General features: G+C 47.0%; 1 protein-coding gene across 3 annotated transcripts in view; it reads right to left on the bottom strand.

The window, feature by feature from the left end:
- Positions 1-18,622, bottom strand: part of UBOX5 (U-box domain containing 5) — a 48,073-nt gene that overhangs the window by 3,087 nt on the left and 26,364 nt on the right. For 2 of the 3 annotated variants that reach the window (XM_054466618.2, XM_054466619.2), the window contains exons 2-4: positions 10,830-10,924; positions 8,899-10,099; positions 2,801-2,962 (exon numbers count right to left, since the gene is read on the bottom strand). In XM_054466618.2, coding sequence (XP_054322593.1) covers positions 2,801-2,962; positions 8,899-10,099; positions 10,830-10,883 — 1,417 coding nt within the window. In that variant the 5' untranslated portion in view covers positions 10,884-10,924. The remainder of the gene's footprint in view (positions 1-2,800; positions 2,963-8,898; positions 10,100-10,829; positions 10,925-18,622) is intronic. The other variant, XM_054466620.2, reaches the window with a different exon arrangement.

Raw genomic sequence — 18,622 nt, 5'->3', positions numbered from 1 at the left:
TGGCTCACACCTGTAATCCCAGTGTAATCCCAGCACTTTGGGAGGCTGAGGTGGGTGGATCACCTGAGGTCAGGAGTTCGAGACCAGCCTGACCAACACAGCGAAACCCTGTCTCTACTAAAAATACAAAAATTAGCCGGGCATGGTGGCAGGCGCCTGCAGTCCCAGCTACTCAGAAGGCTGAGACAGGAGAATTGCTTGAACCAGGGAGGAAGAGGTTGCAGTGAGCCAGGATCGTGCCACTGCACTCCAGCCTGGGCGACAGAGCGAGACTCCGTCTCAAAAAGAAAAGAAAAGAAAAAGACACAGTGAGGCTGGGTGCAGTGGCTCACACCTGTGATCCCAGCACTTTGGGAAGCTGAGGCAGGTGGATCACCTGAGGTCAGGAGTTCGAGACCAGCCTGGCCAGCATGGCGAAACGCTGTCTCTACTAAATATACAAAAAAAAAAAAAATTAGCTGGGCTTGGTGGCGTGTGCCTGTAATCCCAGCTACTAGTGGGGGCTGAGACAGGAAGATTGCTTGAACCCAGGAAGTGGAGGTTGCAGTGAGCCGCGATTGCACCATTGTACTCTAGCCCAGGCAACAGAGCGAAACAGAGCAAGACTCTGTCTCAAAAAAAAAAAAACAAAAAAAAAAAGACACAGTGAGAGTGGGCTTCAGATAAGACTGCAGAGGAGGAGACATGGGGGCTCCAGCAGGCAGGACCTCAGAGGGAGTGGGAGTTGAGGTTTTATCCTAAGGTCAGGGGATGCCATGGTAGGATTTGAAGAAGTGGAGCATGGTGATGGGCTGGCATGGTAAAAAGACCCGACTGCTATGAGGATGATGAGCCACAGTAAAGCGAGGATGGGGGGATACCAGCAGGGGCCACTGCAGGAGTCTGGGGGTGAGGCAGTGGGAGCTGCAGCCAGGGGAGGGGCCACAGAAGGAGAGCAGGGGACTAACCTGAGGTCACCTTGGGGGAGGATGGACAGGACCTGATAATGAACAGAATGTCAGGATGGGGACACTGAAGGAAATCGAGAATGACTTCTGTGTTAGAAGCCTCACAAGACAGAAGATGCTGCCCTTACCCAGGTGGGATGATGGGGGCAGTGAGGGGGAAAAGCTCTGGAGGGCAGATGCCAGCAGTACAGAGTCTGAATGTTTCCTTGAGAGAGGATGCTGAGCCCGGCCATGATGGCTCATGCCTGTAATCCCAGCACTTTGAGAGGCCGAGGCAGGTGGATCACCTGAGGTCAGGAGTTCAAAACCAGCCTAGCCAACATGGTGAAACCCCATCTCTACTAAAAATACAAAAATTAGCTGGGTGTGGTGGCGGGTGCCTGTAATCCCAGCTACTTGGGAGGCTGAGGCAGGAGAATCACTTGAACCCAGGAGGCGGAATTGGCAGTGAGCTGAAATCGCGCTATTGCACTCCAGCCTGGGCAACGGGCAAGACTCCATCTTAAAAAAAGAAAAAAGAGAGAGGATGTTGAGTGCTGTCAGGGCAGCAGGATGAGTTCCAAGGAGAGGCAGGAGCTACAGGGGAACATGGACAGTTGCCGGAGATGTGGGTACTCACTTGGGTAACAGAGAATATTGAGATTAGAGAGTCCAGCGCCAGAGCTGGCAGAGAAGGCAATTGGCAATGGAAGCTGAAGAGGGACCACCGAAGATAGGAGAAAAGAAGCAAAACAGCCTAAAAGCCAAGAGAGAAGGCGTTTCGCACAGCATGAGCTCCATCTCGTAAAAAATGCCTCCCGTTGCAATCAGTTTCTCTTGCTTTGTATCCTAATAGATTCTGGCATACAATGGGGGTCAAGGTTCAGTTTAGGCAAAAGTGGCCCATAAGCTGCCACTGCTCTTTCTTTCTTTATTATTATTATTATAATACTTTAGGTTTTATGGTACATGTGCGCCATGTGCAGGTTAGTTACATATGTATACATGTGCCATGCTGGTGCGCTGCACCCACTAACTCATCATCTAGCATTAGGTATATCTCCCAATGCTATCTCTCCCCCCTCCCCCCACTGCTCTTTCTAAAACACTGACGGAATTGTTAATCTGAAGGGATGAGGACGACAAACCCAACCAAACCTCTCTTCACATTTACATAAAGTGCCCCGGATGTCAGACTGCAGACAGACTAGATGAGAAAAAATAACAAAAAAGGCCAGGCGCGGTGGCTCAATCCTGTAATCCCAGTGCTTTGCGAGGCCGAGGCGGGCGGATCACGAGGTCGGTAGTTCGAGACCAGCCTGGACAACATGGTGAAACCCCGTCTCTACTAAAAATACAAAAAATTAGGCGGGCATGGTGGCAGGCGCCTGTAATCCCAGCTACTCAGGAGGCTGAGGCAGGAGAATAGCTTGAATCCAGGAGGCGGAGGTTGCAGTGAGCTGAGACTGTGCCACTGCACTCCAGCCTGGGCAACAGAGCGAGATGCAGTCTCAAATAAATAAATAAATAACAACAACAAATAAAAAGAGAAACAAAAATCCTCAGGAGAAAATAATTAACATTAGATCTCACAAGGAAACACAGCAGAGGGTGGCCAAGCCCTACATCCACAGAATTACTAAGGATTGACTAAAGAAAGCCTTTTCTTGTGAGGAGTTTAAGTTCATAGGCAGCCCCTCAACTACCCCTGGAAAAGGCAAGAGAACAGGTTCTCTCCCAGGGTGGGTGTTGGAACTGACGGGGAGGCTGGCCAGGCAGGTCCACAGAGCCCCCAGGGACTCGGCCCAGCATTCAGAGACAGAAAACAGACCACCCGTTCCAAGGCTCCAAGGAGATGGCGGGGCCCATGTTACCCGAGCCGGTGCCAGGCCTCCAGGAAGTGCTGCTCCCTCTTGTGCCAAGGTGCTGGAGCTGTCCCCTGGTCAGCCGTGCCGTGAAGGAGGGCGTGGAGCCAAGGGTGGATGCCAAGGCAATTTCCAAGCTTTGTGACAGCTTCTGCTCGTGGGACAGTGGACCTGTCGAGAGATGCGCACAGCACAACATCCAGAGACAGGCTCCGCAAAAGAGAACAGCCCCAAGTCCTACGAGGGCTATAAAAACGGCACCTCCAATCTCACACATCAATGTAACGAAACTCCATCCTAATGTCTACTGGCAGACCATGACAGAACACCGGGAGGTAAAGCCCTGGGAACCCGGGCAGTTCCTGCCCTTCCCATCTGCTTCAGGCTTTTCTCCTCCTGGAGAAACTGCTGGGCAGACATGAGCCACCTCGTGGCTCAACTGCAGAACTGCACCCTCCTTTTTTTTTTTTGAGATGGACCCTTGGTCTGTCGCCCAGGCTGAGAAGGAGTGCAGGGGTGCCATCTCAGCTCACTGCAACCTTCGCCTCCTGGGTTCAAGCGATTCCCCTGTCTCAGCCTCCCAAGTAGCTGGGACTACAGGTGCGCGCCACCAAGCCTGACTAATTTTTTGTATTTTAGTAGAGACAGCGTTTCACCATGTTGGCTAGGAGAACTCCTGACCTCGTGATCCGCCTGCCTCTGCCTCCCAAAGTGCTGGGATTACAGGCGTGAGCCACAGCTCCTGGCCTCCTTTCTAAAGGCCTCCTTGCTGGCCAAGAAAATAACTGGGGCAAGCAAACGCTGGCTTTGGACTCCTGCTCCCTGCCCCCCATTCCCTCCCCAGAGGCCTTAGTCTTCTCTTTCCCTAACTCCGCCCTTCTGGGGACCCCACCACCCCCCAGGGGGGTTCATCTGCATTTTCTAGGTGTTCATGTCCTCTCTCCTGTTAAGTAAAACAAAGCAGTTTTTACCGAATAGAACTAAGACCCCACACTGACCACACCACAATTTAGGGGACCTTCAGTGTAGGATCAACAGAAAGCCAAGCCATGGAATGAGGGTGAAGGCCAAAGGGGTAGGGGGACAGCTGCCCAAGAAAGGCCCCAGGGACCTGCCTGGCAGAAAAATTTGCAATGCTGTCTCAAAGAGGAGAATGGAACCTTTTGTCCACTGTTTGCAGGACACAGGACATCAGCTTAGGGCCTTGAAGGAGCCCTAGTCAGCATGGTCCTGAGTCACCAAGTCTGTCAAGGCCAACAGGACTGAGACCTCCACAAACTGACACTGAGGTCTAAGGACCTTTTTCCTTGTTCCACCCCAGTGCGCCTCAGATGTTTCCAGGAGTTTCTGAAGGTCATGTTAACTAGAATTTACTCTTAAAACCAAAGACACAGAAATAAACATTAAGCATACTATTTGCATAGTCTTTTAGAAGAACATAGGAAACTAAAAGAATGATCAACTCTAAACAGAATAATTTCCATAAGGAAAAAGAAAAGGTTGCCAGGCCAGGCACAGTGGCTCACACCTGTAATCCCAGCACTTTGGGAGGCTGAGACAGGCAGATCGCCTGAAGTCAGGAGTTCAAGACCAGCCTGGTCAACATGGCGAAATCCTGTCTCTAATGAAAATACAAAAATTAGCCAGGCGTAGTAGTGCGTGCCTGTAATCCCAGCTACTTGGGAAGCTGAGGCAGGAGATTTGCTTGAACTCAGGAGGCAGAGGTTGCAGTGAGCCAAAATCACACTACTGCACTCCAGCCTGGGCGACAGAGCGAGACTCCAGCTCAAAAAAAAAAAAAAAAAAAAAAAGGAAACGTGTCAAAGAGCTACCCTCCACAAGCACCAAGCACTGACAATCACAGGGACTTCTACTAGACAGGCAGAGTGGGTATTCCAATACTATTCAATTGTTCCAGAGCACAGAAAAGAAAAAATTCTAAATTCTTTCTATGGAACAAAAAAATCATTGATGACACCTGACCAAAGATGGCACACACACACACACACACACACACACTACAGTCCAACCTCACTAATGAATACAAAAATCCTAACACTAGCAAACAGAACCATTAAAAACTATGAACAGGGGCCAGGTGCTGTAGCTCATGCCTGTAATCCCAGAGTTTTGGGAGGCCAAGGTGGGTGGATTGCCTGAGCTCAGAGTTTGTGACCAGCCTGGGCAACATGTTGAAACACCGTCTCTAATAAAATACAAAAAATTAGCTAGGTGTGGCGGCATGTGCCTGTAGTCCCAGCTACTCGGGAGGCAGAAGCAGGAGAATTGCTAGAATCCAGGAGGCAGAGGTTGCAGTGAGCCAAGATTGCACAAGTGCACTCCAGCCTGGGCGACAGAGTGAGACTCCGTCACTATATAAAAATAATAATAATAATAAATAAATAAATAACAGGGCTCGGCGTGGTGGCTCACACTTGTAATCCCAGCACTTTGGGAGGCTGAGGCAGGCAGATCACCTGAGGTCAGGAGTTCAAGACCAGCCTGGCCAACATGGCGAAACCCCATCTCTACTACAAACACAAAAATTAGCCAGGCATAGCGAGCGCCTGTAATCCCAGCTAATCAGGAGGCTGAGGCAGGAAAATCACTTGAATCCGGGAGGCGGAGGTTGCAGTGAGCAGAGATTGCGACACCACACTCCAGCTTGGGCAACAGAACGAGACTTCGTCTCAAAAAATAAAAATAAAAATAAAAAAAATTAGCCAGTATGGTGCTGTGCACCTGTAGTCTTAGCTACCGAGACAGGAGAATCACTTAAATCCCAGCAGCAGAGGTCGCAGTGAGCAGAGATTGCGTCACTGCTGCACTCCAGCCTGGGCAACAGAGGGAGACTGTCTCCAAAAAAACAAAACAAAAAGAAACCATTAACAGGCCGGGCACTATCGCTCATGCCTGTAATCCCAGCACTTTGGGAGGCCGAGGCAGGTAGATAACCTGAGGTCAGGAGTTCAAGATCAGCTTGGCCAACATGACAAAACCCATATACTAAAAATACAAAAATTAGCTGGGCGCGGTTGTGGGCACCTGTAATCCCAACTACTCTGGAGGCTGAGGCAGGAGAATTGCTTAGGCCAGGAGGCGGAGATTACAGTGAGCCAAGATTGTGCTATTGCACTCCAGCCTGGGTGACAGAGTGAGACTCTGTCTCATAAAAATACAAAAATCAGCCGGGCGCGGTGGCTCACGCCTTAATCCCAGCACTTTGGGAGGCCGAGGCGGGTGGATCATGAGGTCAGGAGATCAAGACCATCTTGGCTAACACGGTGAAACCCCGTCTCTACTAAAAGTATTAAAAAAATTAGCCGGGTGTGTTGGCAGGTGCCTGTAGTCCCAGCTACTCGGGAGGCTGAGGCAGGAGAATGGCGTGAACCCAGGAGGCAGAGCTGGCAGTGAGCCGAGATCGCGCCACTGCACTCCAGCCTGGGCGACAGAGTGAGACTCCATCTCAAAAAAAAAAAAGAAAAAAAAAAAATCAGCCAGGCGTGTTGGCACGCACCTATAGTCCCAGCTATTCCAGAGGCTGAGGCATGAGAATTGCCTGAACCCGGGAGGCAGAGATTGAAGTGAGCCAAGATCACACCACTGCACTCTACCCTGAGTGACACAGTGAGACTCCATCTCAAAAAAGAAGGAAGGAAGGAAGGAATTATTTAGGTTGAATTACACAGAAGTTTGTCACTGATCTGTGTTCTCGAACTAAGAAATATGAAGATGGAGGCTAAGAAATCATTTCTCTTGATATTATAAATAAGCAATTAACAAATACCTTGGGAAAAATAAGAATACAATAGAAGTGAGGAGTGTGACTTTCAAGATTACATTCTAAAAGATGGATTTCCCTCGTCTGTGCACTCTCTCTGGAACGCACAGCTGCCACACAGTACACTGCCCTATGGAGAGGCCCACAAGGCAAGGAACCGAGGGCAGCCTTGGGCCAACAGCCAACCAGCAAGTGAGGCCTCAGTCCAACAATGCATCAACGAGCTGAATCTTGCAACAATCATGTGGGTGAGACTAGAAATAAATGCTTCCCCAGTTGATCCTTGAGATGACCACAGCCTCGGCCACCAGTTTGATGGCAGCCTTGGGAGACCCTGAAGCAGAGAATCCAGCCAAGTTATGCTGGGATTTGTGACCCACAGAAGTTATCAGACAATGAATGTTTGTTGCTATAAGCCAGTAAGTTTTGGGGTAATTTGTTACCTGGCAATAGATAACCAATACTTCTTTAACATGATAAAAACATCTATCTCAGGCCAGGCGCGGTGGCTCATGCCTGTAATCCTAGCACTCTGGGAGGCTGAGGCGGGCGAATCACCTGAGGTCAGGAGTTCGAGACCAACCTGGCCAACATGGTGAAACCCTGTCTTTACTAAAAATACAAAAAATTAGCCGGTGTGGTGGTACATGCCTGTAATCCCAGCTACTCGGGAGGCTGAGGCAGGAGAATTGCTTGAAGCTGCGAGGCGGAGGTTGCAGTGAGACGAGATTGTGCCACTGCACTCCAGCCTGGGTAACAGAGTGAGACTCATCTCAACAACAACAAAAAAACATCTATCTCAGCCTAAGATCCAACATCCAGCTTACGCTGAGGTATTCACACTGAACACGTTCAGCTGCGGAGGTCACCCAGTGAACCAGGGCTGCTCACCTCAGGAGAGAGCAGCATCAACGGCCCTAGAAATCACTGGCAATGCCCCAGGGAAGAGGCAGGAAGCCAGGATCCTTAAATCTCATACTCAAGAATGTTGCAGGCCAGGCACAGTGGCTTACAGATCCCAGCCCTTTAGGAAGCCGAGGCAGGCGGATCACGAGATTAACAGGTTGAGACCATCCTGGGCACCATGGTGAAACCCCTTCTCTACTAAAAATACAAGAATTAGCTGGGCGTGGTGGCGTGAGACTGTAATCCCAGCTACTCCAGAGGCTGAGGCAGGAGAATCACTTGAACCTGGGAGGCGGAGGTTGCAGTGAGCCAATATCACGCCACTGCACTCCAGCCTGGTGACAGAGCAAGACTCCATCTCAAAAAACAAAACAAAACAAAACAAAACAAAAAACAGAAGTCGAGTGCGGTGGCTCACGTCTGTAATCCCAGCACTTTGGGAGGCCAAGGTGGGCGGATCACAAGGTCAGGAGATCGAGACCATCCTAGCTAACAAGGTGAAACCCCGTCTCTACTAAAAATACAAAAAATTAGCCAGGTGTGGCAGTGGGCGCCTGTAGTCCCAGCTACTCGGGAGGCTGAGGCAGGAGAATGGTTTGAACCCAGAAGGCGGAGCTTGCAGTGAGCTGAGATCGTGCCACTGCACTCCAGCCTGGGTGACAGAGCGAGACTCCATCTCAAAAAAAAAAAAAAAAAAAAAAAAATGTTGCAATTTTACCTGGTGGATCCTGCCAAATGCAATAAAGAAGAAAAACAGAAAAAACCATAAAGAGAATGTTGCAATTTGTCCACACATTTACTGAGTGCACCTTCTTCACTGTGGCTTTTCTCTTCAGTAACCCTCTCCTGAAAGGAAGGCCCACAAACCTAGTCCTTTTTCCTTTTCTGTGTCCTCATGCCACATGGTGAGGGGGCGCACAGAGAACCTCCATGCAATGTATCCTTGTACCTCTGTGACGGTTAGAAACAATACCCAGAGGAGCCCACTGACATGAGTAACACAAAGAAGGCACCAGAAGAGGTTCTCTGCTTTGAGGGACTGGTATCTCTCCTCCCAGCAGCTCTAACCAGAGGCTTCAAGCCCAGGAAAAAGTGTTGACCAGGCCAGGGCACATAAAGGGACCCCAAGGAAGGCAATAGTGCCCATGGGACCATCACCAGCAGAGGAGCGAAACACGCAGACTGAAGCCTTGAAACAGATGAGAATAGACGAGAACACACGGAACCCCTCCAAGGCTCTAGGTTGTCACTGGTCTGAAGACAAAGCTGAGGGGCCCCAGGATGGGAAATGGGAAGGAGGCAGCACAGGCACAGCCTTGGGAATGTAAGCTGGCCAAGCACAAAGCAAAGGGCAGCAGAGCTGAGAGCTCCTGGGAAGGAGATGGATGAGCCTGGCTGCGGACACAGGATGCTGAATTACCTGTCGAGCAGTCCATGTGTGTCAGGCTGGGCTCATTGGTGGCTTTCATTTTCTTAGCAGTGTGCTCTGAGGTAGTGGGTAAGACCAAAGGGCTTGTGGCAGAAAAACAGGAAGCATTTATACCAAGGTTACTGTCTGGGACATGTTCAGCCTGCTCTATCTTCCTTTTCTGAGAGGGCAGAACAACGGAAGAAGGGATCACTGCCAATGCCGTCTGTGCTCTCCCAAGCAGATGGCAGCCAGGGATGGAGTGCTGGAGCAGGAAATGGTCAATCCGGGCCTTGAGGGAGGGGTGAGGCAGGGGCTGAGAGTGTGGAGTAAAAGCTACTCCCGTGAAAGGGTCACTGGGCACTCGGCCCCATGTGGCTTCACTGCGGTTACATTTCTCCAGTGTGCTCTGGTCGATGACCTTGCCTGAGGGCAGCAGCATGGGACAAGGCATGATCTCCAGGGTGATGGGATCCAGGAACTCCTCAGGCACATCCTGAATGATCTCGGCCAGCTTCTGCAGGCTGGAGGGGGCCTGCTGGCTCTCAGACTGGTCCCCAGGGTCACAGTCACTTTCCATGGGCAAGGCTGGGGCCTGTAGAGCCACGTCCTGGGGCAGGTTCTCTGAGGCGACCAGCAGGATGCTGTCTATCACTTCCTGGGAGCAGGTCTTGGCCGGCTGACCCCACACTTCCAACCGCTTGATACAAGGGATACCGCCGCCTGTCACATGGGTGATACAGATCCTTAGGTGGGCCACGTGGCTAAGGGAAAGAGCCCCTTTATTCCAGAGCTCCTGGGCCACAACGGCAGGGGAGGGGAGTGTGGCTTCCATCGGGCCAAAAGGGGGCCTGGCCTTGAAGCCCCTGTGGCTAAACACCACTTGGCTCTGGTTTTTCAGTAAGACTTTGCCTACCAAAGTGAACGCCTCCTTGTCTGGGACAGATGGCTCAGCTGGGCCCAGGGTCCGGCACTGGGGCGTATTCCAAGACACTTTGCTAGATGAGGCAGATGTGTACATTTCCAGGCCAGTGACGTTCTGACCTCCTCCAGCTGTGAGGTCTATGTTGATCCTACAGATTTCCACATCAAAGGGAAATGAAACTGTCACATAGACTGGTGGCTTAATGAAATACTCTGTCCTGAAACCACGGCTTCTCTTTGTGAGATCTTCAGAGATGAGATTTTCTACTTCGTAACCATCAGCTGATATCTAGATTTAATAAAAAACACAAGATACAATGATCCAAATGAAGATAACTTGTCACTTGTAAGAAAACTCTTAAGCCTGAGGTTCCTCGTTTTAAAATTTCCTCTATTAAACTGAATTGTCCCAGATCAGGGCATCCAAGATCAGATCAAAGGCCAAGGGCAATTGTCCCAGATCAGGGCCCCCAAGTATTCCCCAGCCTTAAAAATACGAGCAACTGAGCTGGACATGTTGGTACACACCTGTAGTCCCAGCTACTCAGGAGGCTGAGGCAGGAGGATCCCATTAGCCCAGGAGTTAGATAGGCCTGGGCAACATAGCAAGACCCCGTATCCCTCCCCTCCCTGCCAAAAAAAAAAAAAGCAAGCAACAAAATCCTGCCCAATCCAACCAAAACTCCCTTCAAAACAGTATCTGGGGAGAGAACTGCAGGGGAGAGAAAGTATTTCTACCTTTGCTATGACTTTGACGAGACTTGAGATTGATCACCAAAGAACAAAGAGCACAGTGAAGAGGACCCTGCACAAAATGAGTCACAGCTCACCTCATCATGGCGCTGTGTGATTCTAGAGGTGAGCCTGCCCCATGCTTACCTAAATACCATCTGATGGAATCTAAAGTAACAAGGGCAAAAGTGCAGTAAGCCTGAATCAAATCCACACACAAGGCAGGAAATGATGAAACACATGACAAAGATAGAATATATTTATGTGTATGTATTTGTTTTATTTACCTTGTTGCAGTGAATTCTTGGTCTGAACTGTGGGAGGCAAAGATTTATTACCATCTTTGTGGCTGAGAGGATACCTTCCAAGCATCAGAAGCAGCCTTAAATAAGAAATAAAACTAAGTATTAGAAAATGTAAAATTCAATTCTAAACTTTCAGAAGTTGATTCTTAAGAGAATCAAACAGGATGGCAACAAAAACTTGAACACACACACTCTCACAGTCTACACTGACTTTCCTTATATCCTATACATGATGTTGGGGAAAAATCAGTCACCGAAAAATTACAGAGAAGACTTCTGTGGCAGGCTCAACAGGTTGGCAAAGACTGCCAGTTCTCCAGCCAACAGCTGTTCCAAAGACCCAATGGAGGCAAGGCCCATCAGCCGTGCTGCGGGTCGCCGCAGGAAGGGAGTGGCAAAAGTAGCTGAGCTCAGAGAAAGTACAGAGTGTTCGGAATGGAAAGGGTCACAAAAAATAATTATAGTGGTGGTAAGCATCCTTGTCATTTAATACTTGTCAATGCAATTATGTTTTCTTATTAAAATGAAAACAATGAGTCAAAAACATCATTATTGAGACATAGAAAATTTATCAGAGGCCAGGTGTGGTGGCTCATGCCTGTAATCCCAACAATTTGGGAGGCTGAGGTGGTAGGATTTCTTGAGCCCAGAAGTTCAAGACCAGCCTGGGAAACATAGCTGGTCTTGTTGTAGAGACCCCATCTCTACAACAAAAAGTTGTAGGGGTCTTGTTATGTCTGATATGCACCTATAGTCACAACTATTTGGGAGGCTGAGGTGGGAGGATCACTTGAGCTCAGGAGTTCAAGGCTACAGTGAGCTATGATCACACCACTGCATTCCAGCCTAGGTGACGGAGTGAGACCCTGTCTCAAAGGAAAAAAGAAAGGAAGGACGGAAGGAAGGAAGTTGGGGAAGGACAGAAAGAAAGAAAAAGAGAGAGAAAGAGAGGGAGGGAGTGAGGGAGGAAGGAAGGAAGGAAGGGAGGGAGGAAGGGAGGGAAGACAAGAGAAGGAGGGAAGAGAGAGAGGGAGGGAGGGAAGAAAGGAAGGAAAAGAAAGAAAGAAAATATTAAGGTTGGAAAGCACCTTAAAAGGACATCTAGGCCCGGCACGGTGGCTCATACATGTAATCCCAGCACTTTGGGAGACTGAGGCAGGCAGATCACCTGAGGTCAGGAGTTCAAGAGCAGCCTGGCCAACATGGTGAAACTCCATCTCTACTAAAAATACAAAAAGCAGTTGGGCATGGTGGCGGGCACCTGTAATCCCAGCTACTCGGGAGGCCAAGGCAGGAGAATCACTTGAACCCGGGAGGTGGAGGTTGCAGTGAGCCGAGACTGCGCTATTGCACTGCAGCCTGGGCGACAAGAGCAAAACTCCGTCTCAAAAAAAAAAAAAAAAAAAAAGGACATCTAATGCAAGTAGTCATTTTAATGGCCAATTCCAATGGCTTCTGGTAACTCTGTGGAGAAGCAGGGAAGCCACTGAAAACACCCCTCCCAGTGGCAGACCTCTCCAGTGGAACTCAACTCCTTGGTGAGGCCAGCCAGCCATTTATGCTTTTCTCCATGACAGTCATGGCCATGAAAAATTCTGTTAGCCCGAGAGGGATAGGGTCACCCTCTGGGCCCCTTCTGTTGTCATAACCAGTAGGAGCCACTTGCAGGAGCCAGGCATACTAAGCATCCTGCAACATTTGAGTGGATAGTTGCTGCACAGTGAAGATCTGTCATGGGCCTTGTAAATGTCTATTATCTCAGCTTAGCCCCTAACTCAGTTTTACATATAAACACAAAGTATTTTTAAACATGCTTTTCATATATGCTAAATTTTCTAGGATGGGAACTTCCATGTAAGCCAAAGGAAGGTCATATTTTGTTTTGTTCAGACCTTTACCAAGAGATGTCCACCATTTCTGAAAATCACATCACCGAGAGCAAAGCTCTCCACCTCGGTCAGTCTGCATTTGTAGCAGTCTGCATTCCACATGCACTCCTGCGTGATGGTAAAAGCTTCTGAATACTTCTTTATGCCTTCTAGTATGGTCACACCCAAACATCTATACATGAGAATAAATTTTATTATCATACCTAAAATTTTTTCCTTTACAGTACTGTTAGGGCATTCTGTGTGTGTTGGGGGGGGAGGGTGTGTGTGTGTGGACCTACACACATTAGCGTGTGTACATAAGTAGCTTATACTATTTGGCTTTAAGTTCATCATGACAGAAGAAACATGAATCTCATGGGGTAGAGAGCCCCTGGCCTAAAGCCTCCTGTTCTTTGTGAGCCTGTGTTGAAACTCCTAGTGCTTCCCACTTTGAGGCACATACACCTTTGCTTTGCCAGAGAATTTTAGAATCTGGCCTGGAATCCACATGGACTAAAGTTTCTACAATTCCTTTTCTGAAAGATTATATTAACAATGTCTCCAGGCTTCTGATACCTTTCGTGTTCTCCACAATAAGTAAAAACGAATGGAAGTATCTGATGCATTGTGTCTGCAAATATCCTCAGAAGCCCTATAGTTACCTCTTTTTGGCCAGGACACCAGAACTCATTTAGAGCAGCATTTCCCCCAGCTTCCCTGCCCAACTAGCACAGTAGCTTCCTGTTGGTTTGTTTTAAATGTAAAATTAAGCCATTCAGTTTAATTGAATATAGAACCATTAAAATAAATATATAGCCAAGCCAATGAAATAAAACATTCCTCCTTGGAAAAGCAAGCCTAGGATGCCAAAGGAAAGCAGACAATATGCTACTAACATAGATGATGACACTAGAGACAGGCACATGCAGAATGGCGCTGGCCCCAGGCAGATGGCTGAGATTAGGGGGCTCTGGGACTTGAGAGGGTTTTCAAACTGCCCCAGGCAGTTCCCTCTTCTCCTCTTGGCCCTGACAGAGAGCCAAGAAAAAACAAAGCCGGGCGGAGCCGCTCACACCTATAATCCGAACACTTTGGGAGGTTAAGGTGAGAGGATCACTTGAGCCCAGGAGTTCGAGATCAGCCCGGGCAACACAGCAAGAACCCGTCTCTACAAAAAAATAAAAAGATTAGTTAGGTGTTGTGGTGCACACCTCTAGTCCTAGCTACTTGGGAGGCGGAGGCAAGAGGATCAGTTGAGGCCAGGAGTGCAAGGTTACAGTGAGCTATGACTGTGCTATTGTACTCCAGCCTGAGTGACAGTGAGACTCTGTCTCAAAAAATAAAGTAAAATAAGAGTTCTTCTAGACTTAAATGTGGTTATTATGCTCTATGATATAGAAATGTGGAAACCTTGACTGCCCTTTCCAATATGTGTTAGATCAGACCTGAAATTAAGGAAAATCTTGGTATACCCTTAGCTACTTCTTCCCACCTGTGTGTGGAAGTGAGTCAGCCTTCTGTTCAAGCATCTCAGCTCATGAGGCTTCTCCACCTGCCTCAGGGTCAACTACCCCAGTCAACTACAAAAGCATATGGACCTAATCCTGACCAGACACAGACTACCTGCTCTCCACAGCACTCATCAAAATATAAGTTGAGGGAACATTTACAGAAGAGTGTTCAGTCCAGCCCCGTTACATGCTCCTTGGTGCTGGTCCAAGTGGCTTCTCTTGCCTCTTGTCTGGCACTCCTTGTGGCTGCTGCAGATCTTATCCCACACCACTATCTGACAGATTTCTTAGCAGTTTTGATCCTCACCGGTTGCAAAAATAAATGTAACACTGATAAAAATTCAGTGGCCAACTTGTAAAGATTCATAGGACACCAGAGTAGCAGGACGTATCAGGTGATAACCATAATTTTAATCTCTAACATATACCACTCCATTGAGCTGACCCTCAGACCAGTGCACCGGCCTATCCTCATGTTCATCCCAGCCACAACTATCACCACCCTCACCACCCCCTGCAAATACTCTTCACCAAGCTGCTCATTGGCACTCTGTGACAAGGAATTTCAATAAGAAACAGCTCTTTAAAGTCAGTTACTGTTTTGTTTAGTGGACAAAACAATCATTGTCTGTTCTATATGGTATCCTCTCTTGGAGACCCGTAAGAAAATTTTCTCTTTGGTCTCAGTACTAGAAGAGTTGTTTATCGCAAGCAATTCAATATTTTATGGTATGAATATGGATCACATTCCTTCTTGACTCTGGCTGCTAGAAAGCTCCAAATAAAATCTGTGGCCCATCCCTCAAATTTCTCCCTGCCTGAATTATTTATTTTTATGTAATAGAGTATAATATGTAAGGTAGCTTCAAATAATTTTGGAACAACGTGGGGTATAAATATGCCGTGCATAGGGGCTCACGCCTGTGATCCCAGTACTCTGGGAGACCAAGGCAGGAGGATTGCTTGAGGCCAGAAATTTGAGACCAGCCTGGGCAACAAAGTGAGATGCCATCTCTACAAAAAATTTTTAAAATATTAGCTGGGCATGGTGGCATGTGTCCGTAGTCCCAGCTACTCAGGAGTATGGCTTGACCCCAGGAGTTTGAGGCTACAGTGAGCTATGATCACACCACTGTACTCCATCCAGACTAGTGAGACCCTGTCTCCAAAAATAAATAAATAAATAAATAAGTAAGTAAATAAATAAATAAATAAATAAAGAGGGTGGAGGGGGGCATAAATAATTCTCCTTTTGGGAGACATTTAGGTTGTTTATGCCTTTTTTTTTTTTTTTTTTTAAAGATAGGGTCTCACTATGTTGCCCAGGCTGGAGTGCAGTGGCTATTCACAGGTGCCATCACAGTGCACCACAGCCTCAAATTCGTGAGCTCAAGCAATCTTCTTGCCTGAGTGCCCCAAGTACCTGGAACTACAGGTACGGTTCACCAAACCCAACTTGTTTGCAACTTTTTACTACTACCTTAAGATCAAAATCTTAAGTAGATTTTTGTCAGTTTTTTTTCCTTTAGTACAATTTTCACTTTTTTACTCAAGGGGTCCTACATGTTTCTAGTTAAGGTTGCTATTTATGAAAGGTTCTTCTTAACCCGTTAATTTTTCTAACTGGTCATTCCTACATAGCAAAGCTTTTCACTTTGGTATCTTTACTATATGTTCAGCTGTCTTATTGAACTCTTATTGATTTTAACACATTTTCAGTTTTGTTTTTTTTTTTAACAATCCTATTATCTTGATAATGAGAATTCCTTTCTCAAAATGGTAACTCTTATTTCTGTCTCTCATTTACTGCATTAGCCAGAACTTCCGGAATTACACAAAACAGTAAGACAGTTGCCATCCTCGTTTGTGCCCAATAGAAAATGCCTCTTTGGGCCAGGCGCAGTGGCTCACACCTGTAATCCTAGCACTTTGGGAGGCCGAGGCGGGCAGATCACAAGGTCAGGAGTTCGAGACCAGCCTGGCCAATATGGTGAAACCCTGTCTCTACCAAAATACAAAAATTATCCAGGCATGGTGGCGCGAGCCTGTAGCCCCAGTTACTTGGGAGGCTGAAGCAGAAGAATCGCTTGAACCTAGGAAGCAGAGGTTGCAGTGAGCCGAGATCATGCCACTGCATTCCAGCCTGGGCAACGGAGTGAGACTCCATCTCAAAAAAAAAAAGAAAATGCCTCTTTGAACATAATGTTGATTGTTAGATTGAAATATCATCTTTATGTTAATAAAGCATTCTAATTTTCATGTTTTGAAAGTCAGGAATATGCTCTGAATTCTGATTTTTCTCTATATATTGTCTTTTATTATTTGTCTTATCTGACAGACTAATGGGATACATTAACACTTTTTTCTAATTTTAAACCATCCTTTTTATTCCCAGGAGAGATTCTATTTGGTTGTGGCATATTGTTCTTTAAATGTACTGTACTATTGAATTTATTTTGCTCATATTTAATTTTAGATGGGATATTATTGCACATTCATGGAACATTTGCAAGCCCTGTGCTAAGCACTGGAGTATAGAGATAAAAATGAAATGGCAGTGAAACTATTCTGTATTACACTGTAATGGCAGATACATGACATTACACATTTAAAAACCTATATGTTCAAAACCTGTAATTCAAAACCTATAGAATTATACAACACAGCTGGGCATGGTGGCTCACGCCTATAATCCCAGCACTTTAGGAGGCAAAGGCGGGCAAAGCACTTGAGGTCAGGAGTTCGAGATCAGCCTGGTCAACATGATGAAACCCCATCTCTATTAAAGATACAAAATTAGCCAGGCAAGGTGGTGGGCACGTGTAATCCCAGCTACTGGGGAGGCTGAGGCAGGAGAATCGCTTGAACCTGGGAGGCAGAGGTTGCACTGAGCTGAGATCAAGCCTCTGCACTCCAGCCTGGGCAATAGAGTGAGACACTGTCTCAAAAAAAAAAAAAAAAAAAAAAAATTGGGCGTGGTGGTTCACATCTGTAATCCCAGCACTTTGGGAGGCCAAGGCGTGAGGATCAGTTGAGGCCAGGAGTTCGAGACCAGCCTTGCCAACATGGTGAAACCCCGATGCTACTAAAAATACAAAAATTAGCCAGGCATGGTTGCACATGCCTATAATCCCAGCTACTCTGAAGGCTGAGGCAGGAGAATCACTTGAGCCCAGGAGACAGAGGCTGCAGTGAGCCGAGATCGCGCCACTGCACTCCAGCCTGGACGACAGAGTGAGACCCTGTCTCAAAACAAAACAGAACAAAAACAAAACACAAAGAATTATACAGCACAAAGAATGAACCTTAAATTATAAAATTAATAATAATTAATCAATATTGGCTCATTAGTTATAAGAAATGTACCACACTAAGGTGTTATTAGCATTAATAATGCTCAATTTTTATGTAAATCTAAACTGCTCTAAATTATAAGGTGTATTAATAATAATAATAACAAAGAAATGGCTGGGTGAAACCAGGCGTGATTGCTTATGCCTGTAATCCCAGCACTTTGGGTGGCTGAGGCGGGCAGATCACTTGAGGTCAGGAGTTCGAGACCAGTCTGGCTAACATGGTGAAATCCCATCTCTACTAAAAATACAAAAAATTACCCAGGTGTGGTGGCAGGTGCCTGTAATCCCAGCTACTTGGGAGACTGAGGCAGGAGAACTGCTGGAACCCTGGAGATGGAGGTTGCAGTGAGCCAAGATGGCGCCACTGCACTCCAGTCTCGGTGACAGAGCAGGACTGTCTTAAAAAAAAAAAAAAAGAAATGGCTGGATGGGGTTGTGTACACCTATAAATTCCAGCACTTTGGGAGGCCAAGACAGGGGGATTGCTTGAGGTCAGAAGTTCAAGGCTAGCCTGGGCAACATAGCGAGACCCAGTCTCTACAAAAAAAAAAATAAATAAATAAATAAATAAAATAAAATAATAATAATAAAGAATGATTGGGGGAAAAAGTGATTGAAAACAATTCAGGACTGGAGATCAAATTGAAATATGCAAATTGAAACAAATGAGTGTGTTGTCACAGGAGAATGGCAGATCTTTTTAAAAAATATCTTACAAATGATATCTGTTTCTATAGGAAATAGTGATGTCCAAACAGTAGGATTCCGTAAGACCCTGGTTGCTATCAAAGTCTTTAACAGGTATAATCTCATCATCTATCTTGTTCCAATACCCTGGACTTTTAGGGTCAGATGTCTCCTGCCTTAACACTTAATCCAGAAAAAAAATAATGGCTCAACATATGAAAATGCAAACAGCCTAGCCCAGAAAGATGGCCTCCCTAGTCCTCCTGAGGAAATGGCCATGTAACTTGAACTCACTGCAAACACTGTCCAGTACTTACAAAGCATAGCCACTTTCTCCAGATGTGGCATCT

This window comes from Pongo pygmaeus, chromosome 21 (genome assembly GCF_028885625.2).
Source record: "Pongo pygmaeus isolate AG05252 chromosome 21, NHGRI_mPonPyg2-v2.0_pri, whole genome shotgun sequence".
NCBI classification, from domain to species: domain Eukaryota; kingdom Metazoa; phylum Chordata; class Mammalia; order Primates; family Hominidae; genus Pongo; species Pongo pygmaeus.
This window is presented reverse-complemented; position numbering and strand designations above follow the sequence as displayed.